The 23,600-nt window shown below is 45.7% G+C and overlaps 1 protein-coding gene across 6 annotated transcripts in view; it reads right to left on the reverse strand.

The window, feature by feature from the left end:
• LOC141099868 (uncharacterized) overlaps positions 1 to 23,600 on the reverse strand; it is an 84,012-nt gene that overhangs the window by 45,456 nt on the left and 14,956 nt on the right. For all 6 annotated transcript variants that reach the window (XM_073587929.1, XM_073587928.1, XM_073587926.1 and 3 more), the window contains exons 3-8: positions 21,656 to 21,731; positions 19,867 to 20,023; positions 14,971 to 15,016; positions 14,765 to 14,823; positions 14,186 to 14,221; positions 1,415 to 1,467 (exon numbers count right to left, since the gene is read on the reverse strand). In XM_073587929.1, the coding sequence (XP_073444030.1) occupies positions 1,415 to 1,467; positions 14,186 to 14,221; positions 14,765 to 14,823; positions 14,971 to 15,016; positions 19,867 to 20,023; positions 21,656 to 21,731 (427 nt within the window). The remainder of the gene's footprint in view (positions 1 to 1,414; positions 1,468 to 14,185; positions 14,222 to 14,764; positions 14,824 to 14,970; positions 15,017 to 19,866; positions 20,024 to 21,655; positions 21,732 to 23,600) is intronic.

Raw genomic sequence — 23,600 nt, forward strand, 5'->3', positions numbered from 1 at the left:
CTCCTGTGGAACGAATGATACCGTCTCAGGCGTAGGGATTATCTCCACTGCTGCATCCACTTCTGGCTGCGCCGCCATGGTGGAGCTTTGGCTGCGTCGCAATCTCGTGTGACCGCTGCTGCTGGGAAGAGTCGCGCTGGCGCTGTTCTTGCATTTGCTGAGGTCCCTGCTTCATAGACCACCGCCGTGTTTCCTTCTGTGGTTTCCCACTCATGGTGACCGCTTCCTTTTTTCCCTCTTTCCCTCTTTAGGCTTTTTTTCTTTTTTTTTTTCTTTAAATTCCGCGCCGCCGCCCCCTTCCCAGGGATCCCTGTGCTCCGTCGGAAGTACCGCGGCCCGCCGGAAGTCTCGCGCATGCGCACCGCGAGACTACCCAGTGGTGCACCGCGCGTCCTCCCTTAAGGGAGCCGACATGGCGCGAGCGCACGCCCATCCCCCGGTGTACCGCGCACCAGTTCCTGCGGCCTCCCGGCGCTGCACACCTGGCTCCGGTGGCTGCCGCCGCCCCCGCTGTGTGCTGTAGAGGCCTGCCCGGTTCGTGGTCCTCGGTGGGACCCCACCTCCCTGGTATGGCAGGCTCTGCCGAATGGCCCTCAGTGACCGCCGCCACCTGCCCGGCCCCTTGACAGATCGGCTGAGCTCTCCTGTAGTGACCATCGTCACTAACTGCAGGAGGCCCCCCCTTTTCCTGGGATCGGCAGGCTTCCAGGATTCTTCACTGCCTTTCCCCACTCACCCTCAAGGCCCGTCGACCTCGATGGTGGTGCCTGTTCGAGGCCTCGATCCAGCCGAGGCAGGAAACCCAGCTGCCTATTGCGGGTCTGGATCGGTCCCCGGATCCGGATCCTGCGACGACTCCAGGTACGTGCTGTAGGTTCCCCGTCAGGGACAGGAAACCAACTGATGTGGGAGAGAGGTACCGCCTTTTTCATCTGTAGGTTTCCTGTCCCTGAGGGCGGATCCCTCTCTCTTCGTGGTGCCGTCATGGGTTAAAGAGAAATATATAAATGTAATATTACTTGTATGTCCTGAGTGTTTTAAGAGTTACAAAGCCATTTGGTTTATATGTAATAGGTCAGTGATTAAACATGCTGAACAGGCAGCAGTGCAAATATTCAGTAAACAAAGTAAAGGGAAATAAACCTGAAAAAAAAAAAAAAAATAGGTAAAGGTTTGCCAGGATGCAAGGAGAATGAACCACTGCCCTGACAGAACTAGCTAAACCAGTTAGTAATGCCATTCTACGTCTTGAAGGAGTGGCTGCATTATCTTATAGGTCATGGGCGAGGTCAGTGTGACCCGCAGGTGTACAGGAGATACTTGTACTGTAGTGTTTTGTTTTTTTTTAATTTGTTGCCATTGGTAACAGTTAAACGGGTGTAGTCATTTTATGACGGGTCTTCAAGGTTCTTACCTCAATACCATCCCCAACTCTCGACATGGCACAATCTGATAAGTGGCACACACCTACAGAATAAAAAAAATGTTTTCACACATTGTTGTTTCTGACAGTCTCAACAGGTTGTGACATATTCTAACTTGCATTCATACGATCAATGTGTTTTTTCCTGCTTACACATTAAAGGGATTGTGCATAGATCTCTAGACTGGGTCCTGAGTACACTAAGAATGGAGCGCTGGTTGTGCATGCTGCTATTCCATGGACAGATAGTCTAGTGCAGCACTTTGCCATTCCCATCAGTCCCAATTGTGAGTGTGGCATGACCAGCTTTAATGTTTCAGGAAAAAAAGCAGTCCAATGCCTCAATGCACACAGCTAAATGTCATCTTCAGGAATAACAATCACTAGCCGAATAGATTTTCTTTACTATTTTTATTAGTTTGTATTATATGTTAGATAAATATATCTTTTTTTAGGAACATATATGGCTTTAAAGGGAATCTGTCAAAATGATCAACCGCCCTAAGCAGTCTATACGGGCAAGCAGATTATGGAAAGGTAAAAAAAAAAAAAAAATGATACCTTTATAGCTGTGATCTGATGTCTTATTCCAGAGAAATCTTTTTTTTTTTTTTTTTTTTTTTTTTTTAATATGTACAAGCGTAAATGAGCTTTTAAGATCTATGACCCATCTGCCTCCTGAGCCTTTTGTAAATGAAAAGGGGACATTATCTGCACAAGACACTTAGATCAAGAGAGCATGCAAAATAAGCCCTGGAGGCAGATTCTCGTGCAGCTCAGTGTCCGGCCCATAGATCTCAATAGCTCACTTACATATTAAGGGAAACGTGGATTTCTCTGGAATAAGACATCACATGGCAGATATCAGGGTGTCACTTTATTCAGCTTCCTATGATCTACATGCCCAGATAGATGGCATAGAAAAGTTAATCCTACTGACAGATGCCCTTTAAATGCGGTAAAAAAACAAACAAACCAGTATTTCACTTTTGTCTTTTTTCCCCCCAAATTATTAATGTAAGGGAACTTTTTCCCCTATTCGCATTTAAAACCTTTGTAGCACTATAAAATCTCATAACTGCAATATGTATAGCAATACAAAATGTGTACTTTGTTCTGGGGCCTTACAGTAACACGTCACCATATGGGATATGTACGTGTGGGCAAACGAACTTTGCTCTAAATTTTTATTGTACATGTTAAGAGCGGACATGGCAGGGCTGGAGACACGAAAAAACAGGATTTTTGGGTTGCTTACTGTAAAATCTGTTTCTCTGAGCCTTCATTGGGGGACACAGAAACCATGGGTGTATGCTGCTGCCACTAGGAGGCTGACACTATGCACAAAAAAAAGGTTAGCTCCTCCTCCGCAGTATACACCCCACCGACCGGCAGGAAATTCCTCAGTTAGTGAGAAAGCAGTAGGAGAAGTAACAGAATAGATTGAAAACAGAACAAACAACTCAACTGTAACCAACCGACAAACATAAGAACAGGAGTTGTAGAACGTGGGAGGGTGCTGAGTCCCCCAATGAAGGCTCCGAGAAACAGATTTTACGGTAAGCAACCCGAAAATCCTGTTTTCTCTTTCGCCTCATTGGGGGACAAAAATGACTGTCAAATGTAAAGGGTCTCAGAACAGAAAATCATATGAAAAACCCTAACAACGATACTTTATTATTAAAAGACCAAAGGTCACACCACAAAGTGAACAGAACAAAAAACGTGTCCAATCAGTACTCAAATAAAAACATGTAATGGGGGTTTCCTAGGAGTCCCTATTAACGTCTAAGGCTCAATCCTTCCTTGCCGCGGAGGTTGGCACCCTAGGGGGAGCGTTGTGGCGCCCCCGCTCAACGATGGCTGTCCCTGTGGACCCTGATGTACCCTACAGCCACTGGGGATCCCTTCCCCGATGCTAAAGGGGCCCCTATCAATAGACAGAGATCAACTGTGTTAAGGAGGACCCTAATCCCCAAATAAAATTAAAAATCAAAGGAACACATTTATGTACTGGCATTAAAGTGATGGCATATCAGTGACACGAGTCAAGTAGATACGACAGATACAATAGATAAAGTCCACAGCATATAGAATATCATTAACATGAGGTTAGATCAAAATGGCACAAAAATGCAAACTCCACAGATGATCAATCACTCAGTAGCCAAAGATTAGATGTATAGTGACCAATACATGCCACCTGACTGGAGAAACAGTGCCAATGAATAAATAGTTCAAACACTCAGTGATCAAATGCTGCAGATACTCATCGTGTCAAACGCCTTCTGCCATGTACGTGAAGCGCCTCGACGCGTTTCGCCCCATATGGGCTCATCAGGAGGGCCGGTCTCAGTGAAAATAGTGTCCTGATGTGGTATAGTCGATGTGCTGGCCTGATATCCCTTATTTTATAGTTACCGCCACAGCGTTCGCCAGCTCCGGACGCTATGAAGGGACACACCCCCTTAACACCACTGCGCATGTCACGACTCAAGGAGACTCACCCATTGGTTGTAAAGTGTCTCATTCACTTCCTCACATCGAGTACGCCTGTCATGATTTAGGTAACGCCCCTTTCACGGATGTAAATAAAATCCTCGTATTATACTGCGTTTACTTATAGACGCGCAGGACACCGGGGGGTGGGCATGTGTCAACAAGAGAATACGCTGACACTCAGCATGACCCAGTCTCCAACACGCATATCGCCCATCAATACACCTCAGCACGAGATCTGCGTGTATATAGCCCGGAACTAACTGCACTATCTCCGGATAGGTCAAAAGTGGAACTCACCGTGCAGAGACACAGTCTCTCAAAAGCGCACCCACTGCATCTATAGCCCACAAGGCTATTGTATCTGTCGTATCTACTTGACTCGTGTCACTGATATGCCATCACTTTAATGCCAGTACATAAATGTGTTCCTTTGATTTTTAATTTTATTTGGGGATTAGGGTCCTCCTTAACACAGTTGATCTCTGTCTATTGATAGGGGCCCCTTTAGCATCGGGGAAGGGATCCCCAGTGGCTGTAGGGTACATCAGGGTCCACAGGGACAGCCATCGTTGAGCGGGGGCGCCACAACGCTCCCCCTAGGGTGCCAACCTCCGCGGCAAGGAAGGATTGAGCCTTAGACGTTAATAGGGACTCCTAGGAAACCCCCATTACATGTTTTTATTTGAGTACTGATTGGACACGTTTTTTGTTCTGTTCACTTTGTGGTGTGCCCTCATTGGGGGACCCAAAAACCATGGGACGTCCCAAAGCAGTCCCTGGAGCGGGAAAAACAAGCTTCCATCAGGCCAGCGGACTCACCACCGCAGCCTGCAGGATCCTTCTACCTAGGCTGGCGTCCGCCGAAGCGTAGGTGTGGACCTTGTAGAATTTCACAAACGTGTGAACCGATGACCAGGTTGCAGCTTTGCAAAGCTGCAGGGCGGAGGCTCTGTGACGTACCGCCCAGGAGGCACCCACTGCCCGGGTAGAGTGCGCTCTAATTCCCGGAGGGGCCACTCGATGCTTAACCCGGTAGGCCTCCAAAATTGCCGATCTGATCCAGCGAGCAATAGTAGCTTTGGAGGCCGGGTGACCTTTCCGCGCCCCATCTGTAATGACGAAAAAAGAGTGTCTTTCGCAAAGAAGTCGTCCTAGATAGATAGACCTTCATCGCCCTGACCAAGTCCAGCTTGTTCAAGGAGTTGGACTCGGACAAAAGGACGGGAGAACAATATCCTCATTGAGGTGGAAATTGGATACCACCTTAGGAAGGAAAGAGGTCGGAGGCCGCAGAACTACCTTATCCTGGTGAAGCACCAATAAAGGGGAGCGGCAAGAAAGAGCCGCCAATTCCGACACGCGCCGGATGGAGGTGATGGCTACCAGAAAGGCAACTTTCCAAGAAAGGAGAGGAAGGGAAACATCTCTGAGAGATTCAAAAGGAGGACCTTGCAGAACCTTGAGCATCAGATTAAGATCCCATGGATCTACGGGCGCTCGGTACGGAGGAGCCATGTGAGCCACACCTTGAAGAAAGGTTTTGACCTGAGGACGGAAGGCCAACGTCTTCTGAAATAAAACGGACAGCGCCGAAACTTGCCCCTTCAAAGAGCCGAAGGGCAAGGCCTGCATCCAGCCCTGCCTGAAGAAACACCAGGACACAAGGAAGCGAAAAACACATGAGCGCAATGTCATTGGCCTCACACCAAGTGAAATAGGCCTTCCAGGTACGGTAATACATTTTGGAAGACAATGGCTTTCTGGCTCGGATCATGGTATGAATAACTCGATCGGAAAATCCTGATAGTTTCAAAACCTCGGTTTCAACAGCCACGCCATTAAATTGAGCGACCGAGAATTGGGGTGGCAAATCGGGCCTTGAGACAGCAGATCTGCCCTGTCTGGAAGCTTCCAGGGGGCGTCCACGAGAAGGTTGACGATGTCCGCGAACCAAGCCCTTCTGGGCCAATTCGGGACGATGAGGATGACTGGAATTCCTTCTGCTTTGATCTTCTTCAACAGTTTGCGAAGAAGAGGCAGGGGAGGGAACAAGTAGGGGAGCTCGAACTGCGACCAAGGAATGGCCAGAGCGTCGGCGCCCACTGCAAGAGGATCTCGACACCTGGATACAAACTGTGGGACTTTCCTGTTGAGGCGAGATGCCAGCAGATCCACATCCGGGGTTCCCCATCGATGGCAGAGCCAATGAAAAACCTCCGGATGTAGGGACCACACTCCCGCCGCGAGACCCTCGCGGCTGAGAAAATCGGCAGCCCAGTTGTCTACGCCGGGTATGTGTACCGCGGAGATTGTCGGGAATGAAACCTCTGCCCAATGAAGAATCTTGGACACTTCTGCCAGGGCTGAGACACTCTGTGTCCCTCCTTGGCGGTTGACATATGCCACCGCTGTGGCATTGTCTGTCTGAATCCGTACAGGCAGGCCCCTGAGAAGCCTCTCCCAGTGAACGAGAGACAGATGGATCGCTCGTATCTCTAGGACGTTGATCGGCAGAGCTGATTCCTGAGACAACCATCGACCTTGAACAGTGTGATTGCGGAACACTGCCCCCCAGCCGAAGAGGCTGGCGTCCATTGTTACAATCTGCCAGTGAATGGGAAGGAATGACCGTCCCAGGGAGATGAGAGGTGACGTCAACCACCAGTTGAGGGACTGTCTGATCCGGTATGAGAGACGAACAGGGCGATCCAGGGAAAGAGCCGACCTGTTCCACCACGACAGAATGGCGTGCTGGAGAGGTCTGGCGTGGAATTGGGCAAAGGGAACTGCCTCTGTCGCCGCCACCATTTTTCCCAGGACCCTCATGGATGTCCGGAGGGACGGAAATCGTGTGATCTGTAGCGATCGTACGTCCTGCTGCAGGGAAACAATCTTCTCTTGTGGGAGAAAGACCCTTGCTCGACGAGTGTCGAACAATAGGCCCAGAAACACAAGACGTTGAGTCAGAACAAGACAGGACTTCTTCCTGTTGACGAGCCACCCGAAATTGGACAGGGTGTCTAGGACGATCGTCAGACTTAGGCGAGCCTGTTGAAAGGACAGAGCTTTGATCAGAATGTCGTCGAGGTACGGAAAGAGAACGAGACCTCTTATCCTCAACAAGGCCATCAACGCCGCCATGATCTTTGTAAATCGTATATACCACCATATATATGTATATATATTTGTGTCGTATATACCACCATCTGCAAATCCAGAGGCAGCTGGGGATGTACTGTCTGGGGTGATTGCCCGGCTTCAGACGAAACACCCTAACTCTCTAACTGTCATTTCTGGGGATTTTAATAGAGCCAAGATCTCATTACCTAAATTCTATCAATATGTCAAATGTTCTACAAGGGACAATTATATATTGGATCTCCTCTATGCCAGTGTTAAGGATGCTTACTCATCATCTGCATTGCCCCCCCTGGGGAAATCTGACCACAATCTCATACTATTGTCTCCAGCTTATCAACCAGTTGTCTGCAAACAACCAGCGACAATTAAACGGATAAGGAAATGGTCTCCGGCAGCTGAAAAGACTTTACAAGACTGCTTTGAATGCACAGACTGGGAGGTGTTATGTGCCAGGGAACCTAATGATGATGTTAATGAGGTTACCAGGAGAGTTACTGATTACATCAACTTTTGTACTGACAATATTGTACCTATTCATGAGGTTCGGTGTTTTGCAAACAATAAGCCTTGGATTACAAAAGAATTGAAACATCTACTAAACAGGAAAAAAAAAGCTTTTGAAAGGAAGGACAAGGAGGAAATGAAAATTGTTCAGAGAGACTTAAAGGGGAAAATTAGGATTGCCCGTGAAGCATTCAGAATTAAATTGGAAAATAAATTGTCACATAACAACTCCAGAGAAGTGTGGGCTGGAATGAAGCTTTTGACTGGGTTTAAGGCAAGGTCAGATCAGGGGGGTGGGGGGCTGATCATGGCTAATGAAATGAATGTTTTTTTCAACAGATTCAACAATAAATGTGCCATGTCAACAGAGGAGAGGGCCGGGGAGAGACGAGCAATATCAACTGGGGGGAGGAAGTCGGAGTCTTTCTTGATCTCCGAAAATGATGTGAGGGAACAGTTTAGTAAGCTGGTCATGGGTAAAGCAGCAGGGCCTGATGGTATCTGTCCACGTGTCCTCAGAGTGTGTGCGAATCAGTTGTGCACTGTCTTCCAGCACCTGTTTAACTGGAGCTTACAATCACAGAGAGTACCAGTTCTATGGAAGACTTCTTGCCTGGTGCCGGTTCCCAAGACTACCTTCCCGAGCTCCCATAATGACTATAGACCGGTGGCCTTAACATCGCATGTGATGAAGTCCTTGGAGAGAATTGTACTTGCCTACTTGTGTCCGAGGGTGTCTGCTTTTACGGACCCCCTTCAGTTTGCGTATCGGCAGAGTCTGGGGGTGGACGATGCTGTAGCGTATCTACTACAAACAGTACATTCCTTTTTGGACAATGATAGAACCACTGTGCGTGCCATGTTCTTCGATTTCTCCAGTGCATTCAACACCTTACAGCCACTATTATTACGTAAAAAGCTGGTTGAAATGGCGGTTGATGAGGGACTAGTGAATTGGATCATTGATTATCTGTCGGACAGGCCACAGTTTGTGAGGTTGGGGGCGGCCGTATCGGATAGTGTGCGGAGTAGTGTTGGAGCCCCTCAGGGAACGGTGCTGTCGCCATTCCTTTTTACGTTATACACAGCTGATTTTCAGTATAAATCAGACCTTTGTCACCTTCAGAAGTACTCTGATGACTCAGTGATAGTCGGAGGTATTGAGAGAGACCGGGGGGAGGAGGAATACAGAAGGGTGGTTTTGGACTTTGTTGACTGGTGCCAGGCTAACCATTTAGAACTCAACGTAAAGAAAACCAGGGAGCTGGTGTTGAGTTATGGAAGGTGCATGAAGGATTGCTTACCTATCACTATTGATGGTCAGGATGTGGAGATGGTGGAGAATTTCAAATATTTGGGGGTTCACCTGGACAGCAAGCTTGATTGGAGGTGCCATATGGAGAAGGTTTGCAAGAAAGGGATGAGTAGACTTTACTTCCTAAGGAAGTTAAGGTCGTTTAATGTGTGTAGCAAAATGCTTGAAATGTTCTACCAATCCATTGTGGCGAGTGCAATCTTTGATGCAATTATATGCTGGGGTAGTAGTGTGCGCACAGCTGACGCGAATAAGCTGAATAAACTTATCAAGAAGGCTAGTGCGGCGGTGGGTCTACAACTCAGGACTTTCGAGGAGGTATTAGAGGATAGAATTACTAAGAAATGCAAGGCTATAATGAGCAACAATACACACCCGCTCTATGAACTGTTTGCGAAGCAAAAGAGCACATTCAGCAAGCGTCTACTCCAACTAATGTGTAAAAAGGAAAGATATAGAAAATCGTTTGTTCCGACAGCTGTGGGGATGTTTAACAAATGTATAAGTGTAAAGCATCCCAAGACTAAATGAAGTTCAAAGTGTATGGGGGGGAATTGGTGAGTTACAAGTACCAGTCTATCCGCATCTGCTGTCCATATAGACTTATTTTGTAAAGTGTGTATTGTTCTTGTAATGTTCTTGATCTTTGTTCTGCTGCTGTAATACCCTCCGGGATCAATAAAGTTTATCTAATCTAATCTAATCTAATCTAAATACTCTGGGTGCGGAGGCGAGACCGAAGGGCAGCGCAACGAACTGGTAATGTTCCTGGGGAATCGCAAAATACAGGAACTTCTGATGTCCGGAGAATATGGGAACCTGTAGATAGGCATCTTGAATGTCTATTGAACACATGAATTCCTGCTCCTCCATGGAAGCGATTACTGAACGAAGCAACTCCATCCTGAAATGACGGAGTCGGACTCTCTTGTTGAGTAGCTTGAGATCCAAGATGGGTCGAACTGCCCCGTCTTTTTTCGGCACCACAAATAGGTTTGAATAAAACCCTGTGAAACGTTCTGCTTCGGGAACGGGCACAATCACCCCGGAACTGAGGAGAGAGGCGATGGCTGCAAAGAACCCCGGAACTAAGGCTGGATCCTTTGGAGGACGGGATTCGAAGAAACGATCCCGTGGACGAGAAACAAACTCTATCTTGTATCCTGACAATACAACTTCTCTGACCCAAGCGTCCTCTACTGAGGCCAGCCAGACGTTCCTGAAGAAAAGGAGTCGACCGCCCAATTGGAAGGGACCCTCGGGAGTTCGATGATAGTCATGCTGATGTGGACCGTCCAGATCTAGACCTGGAGGGTCTGCCCTGGGAGGAGTGAGATCGCCAGGAGGGAGTGGGTCTGAAAGACACCTTCTTTCTATCCTGGCGTGCCTGTGGTCTTTGTTGGTTAGAGAAGTTCTCTGCCGTATTGAAGCGGCGGAAAGCCCGAAAGGGCCGAAACTGACGCCTGAGCGGAGATCTGCGAGGCTTGGACTGAGGGAGGAGGGAACTCGTGCCTCCAGTGGCGTCCTTAATAATCTGGTCCAATTGTGATCCAAAGATGCGCACTTCTTGAAAAGGCAGATTGGTAAGAGACTTTTTAGAAGACAAGTCCGCCTGTCAAGCCTTGAGCCAAATTGTACGTCTGATTGCCACTACGTTGCTTGACGCCTGAACTGCGCAAGACGCGGCATCCCCAAGGAAGCAGAAAGCAGATAATCCCCTGCATGGGAAATCTGGTTGGCCAGATCAGTCAATTGCTCTGGTTGGGCCTTATCTAGGATGCCCTTACGGAGATCCTCTGCCCAAGTGGCTATGGCCTTTGCTGCCCAAGATGAAGCAAACACTGGACATAGCGCCGCAGCGGCCGCTTCAAATGCTGACTTTGCTAAGGATTCTATAATTCTAGCATTAGAATCCTTTAGTGACGCCACACCTGAAAGCGGGAGAACCGTGCTATTAGAAAGTCTGGACACAGGTGGGTCCACCGAGGGAGAAGCAGACCAGTTGTCCGTGAGTTCTTTAGCAAACGGATACAGCACGCCGAGGCGCTTCCCTCTTTGAAATCGTCTGGACGAATTTTCTCTTTCCCTGTTAAGAATCTTTCCAAACTCGGAGTGGAAAGCGAATACCCTGGTTAATCGCTGCAATGAGGTTCTGTACAGTAGCCTTCATGACCGCGCCCTGGTCCGAATCCAGCTCTAAAATCCCCTCAGATGACATATCCGAGAACGCTTCACCTGACTCGGGTGAGGAGGCACGGGAAGGAGACTGCTGGGAAGGACTATGTGAGATGGGGCAAGGAGAGGACTCCGGCTCGAGATCCCGTCTGGGTCTTTTGCGGCTTACGCTGGCTGGCTCAGACGGAACCTCATGAGACCTGCTGGACCCTGCAGAAGTGTCCAGGGGCAACTTATCAAGAACGGCTACTAGGGACTGAGACACCTTGGTGAGGTCTGCCACTGATTTTGATAGAGACGAAGCCCAGCTAGGAATGGGGGGGGTTCACTCTCGCATGGAGCAATAGATGGCTCCTGGGCGGCGTCGGGCTGAATTGGATTGCTGCAGTCTAGGCAGAGGGGAGTGGACTAACATGAGGGAAGTTTGCGATTGCAAGAAGAGCACACAAAGTACTTGACTAAGGTGCAAGAGGAGGCAGGAGGACGAGAGCGGTCAGACTTAGAATTAGACATACTGACGGACAGTCACTGAAGCAGTGCCGGAAGGTTGGGGGACAGGAGGCAGAGGAGGGTGTCAGTCTGCAGTCGCAGAGCTACTCACGGTCTGGTGTCCTGTCGCAGCTTCCAGCAAATGAAGGTGCACGGCTTGTCTGGGCTTGCAGAGGGCACGGCAGATAGGACAGCGTCCGGCTGACAGGCTGCGAAAATGGCGGCAGCCTGAGAACAGAGCAGGAAGCGCGCGCTTCCCTGCAGAGACCGAGGAAGAAGATGGGCGGGGCTAACCGCCGATGCTAAAAATGGTGCCATCCTATGGAATAGCCAGACTGGGAGTGGATGGAGACAGCGCCGCCTCAGGGAAACCTAGAGTGAGGGGAGAAGGTGGTGGGCGGGCTTAAAGCGGGCGGGAGGAAAGCCCGCCTGAGAAAGAAGGCGGGGGGCGTGGCCGTGACACAGGACAAGGCCCAAGATGAAGCCGGGGCCTGGATTAGATGTGGCGGCCGCCTGTCAGCGCGGAGGCCCCGCAGCACTGCCGCGGTGACCGCTCCCGAGGATCGCTGGGGCCGGGCGGGAGAAAAACCCGCCTAGGAATGCAGTGGGGGCGAAGTTGCTGCAGAACAGGCCGATAACAAGCCGGGGGCCTGAATTAAATGCGGCGGCCGCCGGGAGGCGCGGAGCGGCGCGGAGGCGTCGCAGCACTGCCACAGCGACCGCTCCCGAAGGATCCGTGTCTGGAGCTGCTGAGGAGAATGGGACTCGGGGCCTCATACTTACCCTGCTTGATGCGTCTCTGATGTAAGCTGTGAATAAAGGTACCTTCATCCAGGGTGTGCTGTCATTCCTTTAGAAGAGTATCCGCGCCTCATCCGACCGACAGGCTCTGGTAGGCGAGTGGGTGGGAGACGGGGAACGAGGACCATCTGGATCGCCTGACACACATCCGTGTTAGGGGGCTCTTGGTCCTGCTGTAGAGACCTATGAGGATACGGGGTGGCAGTACACGCCGTACTCATAGTCTCTTTGTGGGACTACAGATGTGACTCTTCACTCTGTATCCCTCCGGATAACCTGAAAGAAAAAACGACGCACATTGAGGTAGATAAGGGTCTAAGAAAGACCCGTGTCTACCTCCTACTGACACTAAGCTAAACTGAGGAATTTCCTGCCGGTCGGTGGGGTGTATACTGCGGAGGAGGAGCTAACCTTTTTTTGTGCATAGTGTCAGCCTCCTAGTGGCAGCAGCATACACCCCCAGGTTTCTGTGTCCCCCAATGAGGTGAAAGAGAAATAGTAATGCTCAATTATTTGGTGGATTTGGGGGTTGGGGTGAACATTATATGGAGGCATTATTTAGACAAGGCAAGACGACCATGTAACATGTTATGGGGGGGGATGCTCCAGGACAATGCATTTACATTCTTTTAGTCATATTTGTCAATATTCTAACATACATATATTTTTTTAAACTAATTGATTTTTGGTTTATATATATTTTATGACCTAGCACAGGGCACTTTCTGGGAGGGAATCGATAGAGCCATCCGAATCTCTCTGAACAGATTACTGATGCTAGTGAACAGCCGATTATTTGCTGTGAGGACAAAGATCACATCCTCCCACCATATGCTCCTCTACTCCACAGTTTAAAGAAGTGACATTGCAAAACAAAAGCACTGCAGCATTTTGTACCTGCAATCAAGTGATCATGGGTTCATGGCCCTGAGGGAAACCACTTTATTATTTTTAAAACTTATTTTACATTTGCTTTTCATTTAAAATCTCATCCCCTTTTCTTATTACGCAAATTACATACATGTTAAAAGTAAAACAACAATTACAAAGTTCTACACAGGGCAAAATGAACACTATAAAAACTACAGATCCGTTTTACTTATTTTGAAAGCTATATTTGCCCTGTCTGATAGAATGCCTTTATAATAAAATTCCAAAAACAATAGTGGCATTGATTCCACTAAACAAAGATTTTCTTTTTCCGTTTTCCAGTTAATGGTGCCGATAAAAAAAAACAAAAAAACAAACACCACACACCTTTTCACGTCAAGACTAGATGGAAAATTAAAAAAAGATTTAAGTCTTAAGAGGATATGGGAAGGCATTAAGAAACATCTGCCTTAAAGGAGTTGTCTCATCTGCAAACCTCAGGAGCGCACCCGCTCCTCTGCCTCCCAGGGGGGTGGTGTACTACTCATGATTCACCGTCCAGGCCAGAGGGATGGCACAGACTGAGCGCTCCCTGATGCTGCAAGTAAAAGCAGGTTTGCAGCATCGGAAGGTGGACAGAGCATGGAGATCCAGCCAGTTTCAGAACAGCACTTGCATGCTCTATAGCAAAAAGATCATAAGCACTGCGCTCCTTACCTAGAGAACTGGCCAAGGTTGCTAGACTGGTAAACTAGGCAACCAGCAAAACGCTGTGGTATTAAAAACCCCTCTATTCTTGAAATAAAATATTTGGAATAAGAAGTAGATTTCTTACTTTTACAAACACTTTACAATTTTACCCAATTTAGATGAGACGATCCCATAGATAGTCTGTGTGTTATGAGGTCTCTGGATATGAGAGAAACATTTTTATAACAATTTGAGGAAAATGAATCCATACTTACAGGTAGAATCCAGCTCTCATCCAGAAAACTAGAATTCTGAAAAGAAAAAGGACAACAGATTGATAGTGAGACTTTAAAATAATTCTAAGGCAACTGCTAAACTGACAATTAGGCCACGTTCACACCATCAGTATCTGTAAGCCAACACCAGGAGTGGGTGATAAATACAGAAGTGCTGACGTGTTTCTGTCATACGTTTCCTCTGATTGTAAGCCAAAACCAGGAGTGGAACAGATACTGATGTAAAATACTGACCAAAAACTGAACGTGTGCACGTGGTCTTATAGTGATTACAGAGTATGGGACTTTTCTACGGCTACATTATGGCTTACCTGAAACACAGTATAACAAACGTATAAAAATACTTTGCTGTAAAAAAGTAACAGTAAACAGCAAGTGGTAAAAAGATCTTTTTACTAGCACTTGCTGTTTACTGTTACTTTTTTTACAACAGAGTATTTTTATACGTTTGTTATACTGTGTTTTTCTGTGTTTCAGTCTTTTGGTGGTGTGAACACTGTCCTACAGACTTGTTCACTGTGTGCATGGCCCATGTTTTTATATTATATTATGGCTTACCTTCAGATTTAGATCAAAAGTACTTTGCGATATGACCAGCAGCAAAGACAGGAAGGGCTCTGTGGGGAGAACATGTACATATAGTTGGTGGTTACATGGGGTACAATAACCCACACATTACTGTTACTCAGGAATTATATTCTGCATAATATATGTAGCTTAAACTGTCAATTAGTATATAAATTATTGCAAAATATATCTATTACCCAAGTGTTCTTCATTTCCCAGTACAGAGAATAGTGGATCGTACCACTGCAACAAAAGGATAAATGCGAAAGGATGAATATAGCAAAAAAAATCTTGGTGCAGAAACGTCAGCATTCTAATATCACATTCTACAATTTAATGATAATAATATCAGATGTGAAAAGTAATTACTAGGTTGAAGCTCCGTGGGATTTTCTGTATATGATCCCAATAACCTACACGATGATCTGATGAACCGGACATTTTTATTTTCTAATTTATGCTTAACAGCATTTTGACATTCATAACTACACAGTTTGATACCAGCACTAATTGGACAGGGTCAAATTGTGTAGGGACACAGTCTGACTAGTTATAGAAAGTGTTAGACATCCCATTACCGACAATCCCGCTAATATCATTTTAGCAGATTGCTGAATGTGATGTGTACTGCCCAAGACCTTTAGCAAATTGCAGTTTTTGTTGGGATAACTTTATGCTAGTTGAAGGGGCATCTTCTCAGAAATTGACCAATAGAATTGGGTTTCTTGTATACATTTTTTATTGCTGTATAAAAAAAAATGCCTTGTTTATCATCGTACCATCTACAGAAAGAATTTATTTTATACTAGTCACTAGAGGACACCATAAACATTAGCTAGCTGTAAGCTAAATGATCTCTCAGGGTATGTTCACCCGGAGTTTTTTGGATCTGCGGATTTTGTAGTGAAATCTGCGGATTTGCCTGCGGTTTCACACCTCATAATGGATCAGGTGTGAAACCGCAGCGGTTCTGCACAGAAGAATTGACATGCTGCAGATTGTAAACTGCAGCAAAACCGTGCTGAAAAATCCACAGCATGTGCACTGCGTTTTTTTTTTTTACATAGGAAATAAAGGTACTGTAAAACGCAGCAAAATCTGCTGCGGACCTGCAGAGCCAAAACCGCAGCAGAATCCGCAGCGTGTGCACATACCCTAAGCTGTCTGCCATCTCCCCCAACTACAGTCATATGTTAAAGTTTGGGCACCCCAATTAATGTTAACCTTTTTTCTTTATAACAATTTTGGTTTTTGCAACAGCTATTTCAGTTTCATATATCTAATAACTGATGGACTCGGTTATATTTCTGGATTCAAATGAGGTTTATTGTACTAACAGAAAATGTGCAATCTGCATTTAAACAAAATTTGACTGGTGCAAAAGTATGGGCACCCTTATCATTTTCTTGATTTGAACACTCCTAACTACTTTTTACTGATTTCCTGAAGCACTAAATTGGTTTTGTAACCTCATTGAGCTTTGAACTTCATAGCCAGGTGTATCAAATCATGAGAAAAGGTATTTAAGGTGGCCACTTACAAGTAGTTCTCCTATTTGATTCTCCTATGAAGAGTGGCATCATGGGCTCCTCAAAACAACTCTCAAATGATCTGAAAACAAAGATTATTCAACATAGCTTTTCAGGGGAAGGATACAAAAAGTTGTCTCAGAGATTTAACCTGTCAGTTTCCACTGTGAGGAACATAGTAAGGAAATGGAAGAACACAGGTACAGTTCTTGTTAAGCCCAGAAGTGGCAGGCCAAGAAAAATATCAGAAAGGCAGAGAAGAGGAATGGTGAGAACAGTCAAGGACAATCCACAGACCACCTCCAAAGACCTGCAGCATCATCTTGCTGCAGATGGTGTCACTGTGCATCGGTCAACAATACAGCTCACTTTGCACAAGGAGAAGCTGTATGGGAGAGTGATGCGAAAGAAGCCGTTTCTGCAAGCACGCCACAAACAGTCGCCTGAGGTATGCAAAAGCACATTGGGACAAGCCAGTTACATTTTGGAAGAAGATCCTGTGGACTGATGAAACAAAGATTGAGTTGTTTGGTTATACAAAAAGGCATTATGCATGGAGGCTAAAAAACACAGCATTCCAAGAAAAACACTTGCTACCCACAGTAAAATTTGGTGGAGGTCCCATCATGCTTTGGGGCTGTGTGGCCAATGCCGGCACCAGGAATCTTGTTAAAGTTGAGGGTCGCATGGACTTAACTCAGTATCAGCAGATTCTTGACAATAATGTGCAAGAATCAGTGACGAAGTTGAAGTTACGCAGGGGATGGATATTTCAGCAAGACAATGATCCAAAACACCGCTCCAAATCTACTCAGGCATTCATGCAGAGGAACAATTACAATATCCTGGAATGGCCATCCCAGTCCCCAGACCTGAATATCATTGAACTTCTGTGGGATGATTTGAAGCGAGCTGTCCATGCTCGGCGACCATCAAACTTAACTGAACTGGAATTGTTTTGTAAACAGGAATGGTCACAAATACCTTCATCCAGGATCCAGGAACTCATTAATAGCTACAGGAAGCGACTAGAGGCTGTTATTTTTGCAAAAGGAGGATCTACGAAATATTAATGTCACTTTTATGTTGAGGTGCCCATACTTTTGCACCGGTCAAATTTTGTTTAAATGCAGATTGCACATTTTCTTTTAGTACAATAAGCCTCATTTGAATCCAGAAATATAGCTGAGTCCATCAGTTATTAGATATATGAAACTGAAATAGCTGTTGCAAAAACCAAAATTGTTATAAAGAAAAAAGGTTAACATTAATAGGGGTGCCCAAACTTTAACATATGACTGCACATCTTATACAGGATTGTTTGACTCAGCCGAGCACTCCTGTATTCTCAATGAGAGGGCTGCAGCCAGACATCTATGGCCGTGGCTTATTTCCCAGGGAATAGAAGAATTTTCTCCCACAATATCATTTGTAAGGGAAGAGTTGTTAGGATCCCATACAGTCACTCATCAACACCAGCATGTTTGGCCACCTTTATGTGTACGGGGGTGGTGGAGGGGTGTTCTTAAGAAGAATACTAGACTGAAGTTTCCAGTTTGGACTTTTTAGCATTCATTAGCATTACAGGCAGAATTCTAATGATCGTATAGAATACAATATGTGATGGTCATAGCTCACCTGCTCTCCCTCCCTGAACAATGATGTCTGCCCAGAAAGTTTTTCTGTAGGGAATGCATTAGAGCTGGTCTATTACTACCCATTTCCATGTGCCTCCTCCGGGAAGTTTAAGGCCGGGGTCACACTGGCGAGGAATACGGCCGAGTGAGAGGCGCTAAAAGCACGCATGAGACACGGACCAATGATTCTCTATGGGGTCCCTCGCACCAGCCGTATATTTCTCATCCGTATTCTACGGTCCGTGCCAATTGCAGCATGCTGCGATTGTCAGCGTACTACACCCGTAATACGCCAATGCAAGTCTATGGGTGCGCAAAAAATACGGATTACACACGGACCACACGTGTGACTTGCGAGAAATACGCACCAGGTGTCTTTTAGCAAAGCCGGCAATTCAGTGCGCTGTACAGTAAACTCACACTGACAGGTTTAATAAAGAAACGAAAGGATATATATATATATATATATATATATATATATATATATATATATATATATATGCGCATTCTATGTGTCTATATCTATTCTTTGGTTTCTGTTAGAAACCCTGTCATAGGGCTCCATTATATGTCCATTTTGCAAGCCTGCGAGAAAATCTCGCCATACGGATTGCATACGGATGCTGACATGCGCAAAATACGCGACCACACCTTGATTACGGATGACATACGGAGCACTGTTTAGGGGTCTGTCATCCGTATTACGCATGTAAAATACTGATGGTATTTTGCGCTGGTTAGTGTGACCCCGGCCTAACTCTAGTTATTAGGCTTAAAGGCCAGTGTAAAAATGTAAAAAAAAAAAAAAATTCAGAAAGCTTTCAAAAGGTATCAATAAGAATATAGAAGAAAAAAAATATCTAATATAAATTTTAAGGAATACATTGACCATAAAAAAAACAAAAAAAAAAACATCCATTTCTGATGATCATGTTAGATCACCAAATTAGGTTCTAAACAATAAACATCACAGAATGAGCGATTACAATGGATATAACAATAGCATTGCACAACTATCGAGGTGTAGACCTATACGTGTTACTTGGGAAATGTTCTTTAAGAAGGCAGCTGGTACATTACAAGGGCAATCCAAGCTTTGAGAAACAATACTTTTTTGCAGTCTTCACATTCTATCCAAACAGGAAAATTCAGTTTAGATGATATGAGAAGGCTGCCGCCGTCACGTGATCTTGTCTACGTCAGGAGTTAGCCGGTAACACAGTGGCTAGTCCTGAGAAGTACTGAAAGCGCTCAAGAGTGGCGCCAGTCCAGGTATTTTTGTTTTTATTTTTAATTCCCCACCTAGCGTTCAAACAAAGTAAGTTTAAATGTAGTGAAAATCCTTTATCTGTAACCTCTTACATGCAGTCGTCAATAGTGCCAGCCCCATGTGAGGAGTTTGACAGAGAGAATGCTTCTTCTGCTCGGTCAGCCCATCCAGGGGTTTATTTAAAGGTCCAGCTGCCATAGGCATTCTGGGCGTTTACACCAATATTGATGATTCAGCCTAAATCTGGAATGGACAGCAGTGCACAATCTGGCAGCAGACCCAAATTCAACTGCGTCATAGATACCCATGAGGCCGTCAAGTTCATGTCAGCAGACCTGTGTCCATTACATACATCGCGGTCCATACTGTGATACCCAGATGTATGAAATTGGCCTTAAAGAAGCCGATTGTGTCACAGGAGGATGATGAGTGCCAAAATATACCCCTTTCCCCCCCAGGAATGAACCATTATAAAGCCCCCTTCCAAAATGGTAAATGGTAAACTCATCCTCAAGCAAAAAATTGTCATAAAGGTCAAAATTGGCTGAGACGCCAAGGTGTTAAGCCCATACATTCGGACAACGTATGCGTCAGGCCAGAGAACATTGTGAACCCTTGGTTTAGAGAATGCTGTGATAGCAAACTTGCAGGACCCACCTCAAGTAATCTCTGCGTGTGCTGCAAATGTTGGACTGTGGCTGCTAAAGTTTTTCTATTGAGAGCCAGGCGTAGAAAATATCTTCCTCGTCCTTGTGGGGTTAAAACCTTGGGGCAAGCCACAGTCTTCTCTACCATCACTGAAATATGCTGAAGTCTAACAAAAGACAATTAGGAGAGAAGATATACCATCAGACTAAAAGGAAACCATACATTATGTTACATACATCATATTTCGAGGAAATGTCGGCCGAGTTTTTGGCTGAGCCTCAAATTTCAGCCACGGTTTGAACTACAACAGGTCCAAATATGGATTGGCCTGATTCTTTGGGGCTAATTCACAAATGGTAAAGGGATTGATAACACTGCAATGAAGATTTCGTGCTTTTTAGGAAAGGATGGTGGTCCTGTGAATCGTAAGAGGTAACCTCGGCACAGAAGATGATGGCTTCACACCTTTGCAAAAGTATTAGAATCTGGAATTAGTGAAAACTGATGAATTCCAACAATTTGATCAGTCTAATGATCTTTTTCAAAGATATCAGTATGAGGAAGATGCTGGGTATATGATGATGGCGTTATGGCAGACGATACACAATCATATACCTGGCTCCATGCGCCTACAGAAGGCCTTTAAAAAGACCACTGCACTGGTCAAAGCATTGGAAATTATCTGTTTTCACCGATGCTGGATCAAAATTCATATACACAGCTTTGCAAAAGCCTCAAGCCTTCATTATCTTCTGTGTCAATTCACATGTGGCTAAATCCAAGTGAAAACAGCTTAGACAAGCAACATGTCATTTACTGACATGGATTTACAATTCACAAAGTGAAAACATCTACGATATGTATTCACTTTATAATTGGGACACCCATATGAGAATGAAGGGATCACAGCTCTTAGGCCCCTTTACAGTATCTTTTTGCCCAGTGGTACGGTGTCCATGAACTTTTCAAGGGAATTGCAGCAAAGCTTGAAGAGGTTACTACATTCCAAATATTATGAGTCAATATCAGGTATGGACAGGGACTGAAATTCTGCCACGGCATTTGAAATCACACAGGTCCATGCTGTCCCCGCTCCCGAGCACCAGATGGGATATATTACTAATATTACCCTGCAAGGAGGAAAGGAAGATTTACTACAAGACCAATATTTCTAAATGATACCCGTGGCATACTGTGGTAAGTGACGGAGTCAGCGACTTTGTGCTCCGTCACAGCTCTTAATAGTGTGGGTGTCTTGAGAGCACTGATCCTGTTAACAACGTAGCAGACAACGCAGCTCATGACCAGACAGGCCCTTCTGGCATTTGCCAGAATTGCCAGATGGCCAGTCCGGCCCTGGTTAATATCAATCTGTGAGCCTAAAGAAAACGGAGTTTGTACTCACCCTCCTTGGCTCCAGTGATGCCTCTCCTCTGTTGCTCCAGTCTTTGTTGATTGGCTGTAGATTTGCAGCTCATGCGATCTACATAGGCAGCTGATGTGCTCAGTGATTGGCTGAAGCCTGGCTGTTGTGACATCACTGCTGCAACCCACTGACAAGCGAAGGAGCAGCAGAACAGAGGCATCGTTATACACCGGCTGCAATTACAGGCAGAGAACGGACTGCCACCATGAAGAGAAAACTTAGTAGGGGATGCAGTGTTACACAGCCTTTTCCATTTCCTTGTTGGGATCGGTGGGAGATCCCATTAATTATTAAAGTAATGACTTATCCTTTCAAGCTCGGCTTTCACAGGCTCATGAACTTTAGTCAGACATGCATTTTTTTGGTTCACACCTGCCACAGGCATCAAGTTGTAGAAGGTCCTCAATCCAATGCCAGTAATCTCTTTTCTTCAAACCCAGCACTCCACCTGGAAGACAATGGCTCACATTTATTAAAATAACCAATGAAATTGGAGAGGGCGATTGGCGAGAATTGCAACCAACTAACTGTCCATCAGTGTAATACGTGAGTAACCTGGGGTCCTCAGAATGATAGATGGTCTATGTGAACTGCGGTTTATTCTGCTGGCCTTGGAGTAATGACATTCATATGCCCAAATGGAGCACGCAATGGTTTGTCCTGAATATTATATATCAAAAAAATAAAGGGAACACAATGCAACTCCAAGTCAATCACACTTCTGTGAAATCAACCTGTCCAGTTATGAAGCAACACCGATTGTGAATCAATTTCTCCTGCTGTTATGCAAATAGAACAGACAACAGGTAGAAATGATAGGCAATCATCAAGACAACCCCTATAAAGGAGTGGTTCTGCAGGGGACCACAGACCATGTCTCAGTTCTCATTTTGGCTGTTTTGGTCACTTTTGCATTGTCTTTGCTCTCAACCCTAATGGTACAGTAGCATGAAGCAATGTCTACAACCCACAGAAGTTGCTCAGGTAGTGCAGTTCATCCAGGATGACACATCAATGCGAGCTGTGGCAAGAAGGATAGCTGTGTCTGTCAGCATAGTTGCCAACCGTCCATATATTTATGGACAGTCCGTAAAAAAACCTATTGCTTTTATCTACCATCTCTAGCGTTCAGCAGAAAAAAGCACCACTCGTGAATTTTAACCTTCAGACTCAAGAAGAGGCGTTCTGGCGAAATGGTGGCATTCAGCTGGCTGGTGATCTGGGACTCTGTACACTACAGGTAGTCATAGGGGCCTGATGTCAGCACGCCAATGTGCACTGCTCCAGTCTGCTCGCTCTGGCTGACGTCTCAGTGCAGATGTCACGCTGACGTCATTACAGTGCGCTCTGTGAGATACATCACACAGTCAGAACAACGCTGAGCAGACATGACCAGAGCAGCGTACACTGGAACAGGGAATGGGGAGAGATTAGTATTTGATGATTTTTTTTTTTATGAATGGAGCAATATATGTGGCCATTATGCTGTATGGAGCAATATATGGGGCTGATAAGACTATGGTGTGTGCCTTATGTTGTTCTTTGTGTTATATAATTGTGCTTTATGTTGCTTTTTATTTAAACATTTGATCTGCTTTCTACAATTTATTTTTATTTTACTCATTTATATAGCACCATTAATTCCACAGCACTTTACAGACATTATTTGGTTACTTATGGATCAGACAGATCTGGTATGATTTTCGTCCTCCGAGATTCCTTTCTTTGTCGGAGAACACTCCTATTTTGGTCTTTAAGAAGCAAGTGAAATATCCATAAAAATTTAAGGCCATCCGTGAATTTGAGTCCAGGTGTACAGAGTTTTTTTTTTTTTTTTAATACGTTGGCATCCCTGTTGGTCTGCAGTGTCCAGAGCATGGAACAGATACCAGAAGACAGATGGGTACACCAGGAGGGGGTTGTAGGAGGGTAACAACTCAGCAGCAGGACCGCTACCTCCTTTGTGCAAGGAGGAACAGGAGAAGCAGTGCCAGAGCCCTGCAAACTGACCTCCAGCAGGCCACCAACATCCATGTGTCTCCTCAAACTGTCAGAAACAGACTCCATGTGGGTAGTGTGAGGGCCTGACGTCCACAAGGGGATGTTTTCCTTACAGCCCAACACCGTGCAGGGTGACTGGCATTTGCCAGAGAACACCAAGATCGGCAGAATTGACATTGGCGCCCTGTGAATATCTTCACTGATAAAAGCAGGTTCACACTGAGCACATGTGACAGACGTGACAGAGTCTGGAGATGACATGGAGAATGTTCTGCTGCCTGCAACATTCTCCAGCATGAGCGGTTTGGCAGTGGGT

Source organism: Dendrobates tinctorius, unplaced genomic scaffold (genome assembly GCF_039654945.1).
Source record: "Dendrobates tinctorius isolate UK_male_01 unplaced genomic scaffold, ASM3965494v1 ptg000103l, whole genome shotgun sequence".
Taxonomy (NCBI): domain Eukaryota; kingdom Metazoa; phylum Chordata; class Amphibia; order Anura; family Dendrobatidae; genus Dendrobates; species Dendrobates tinctorius.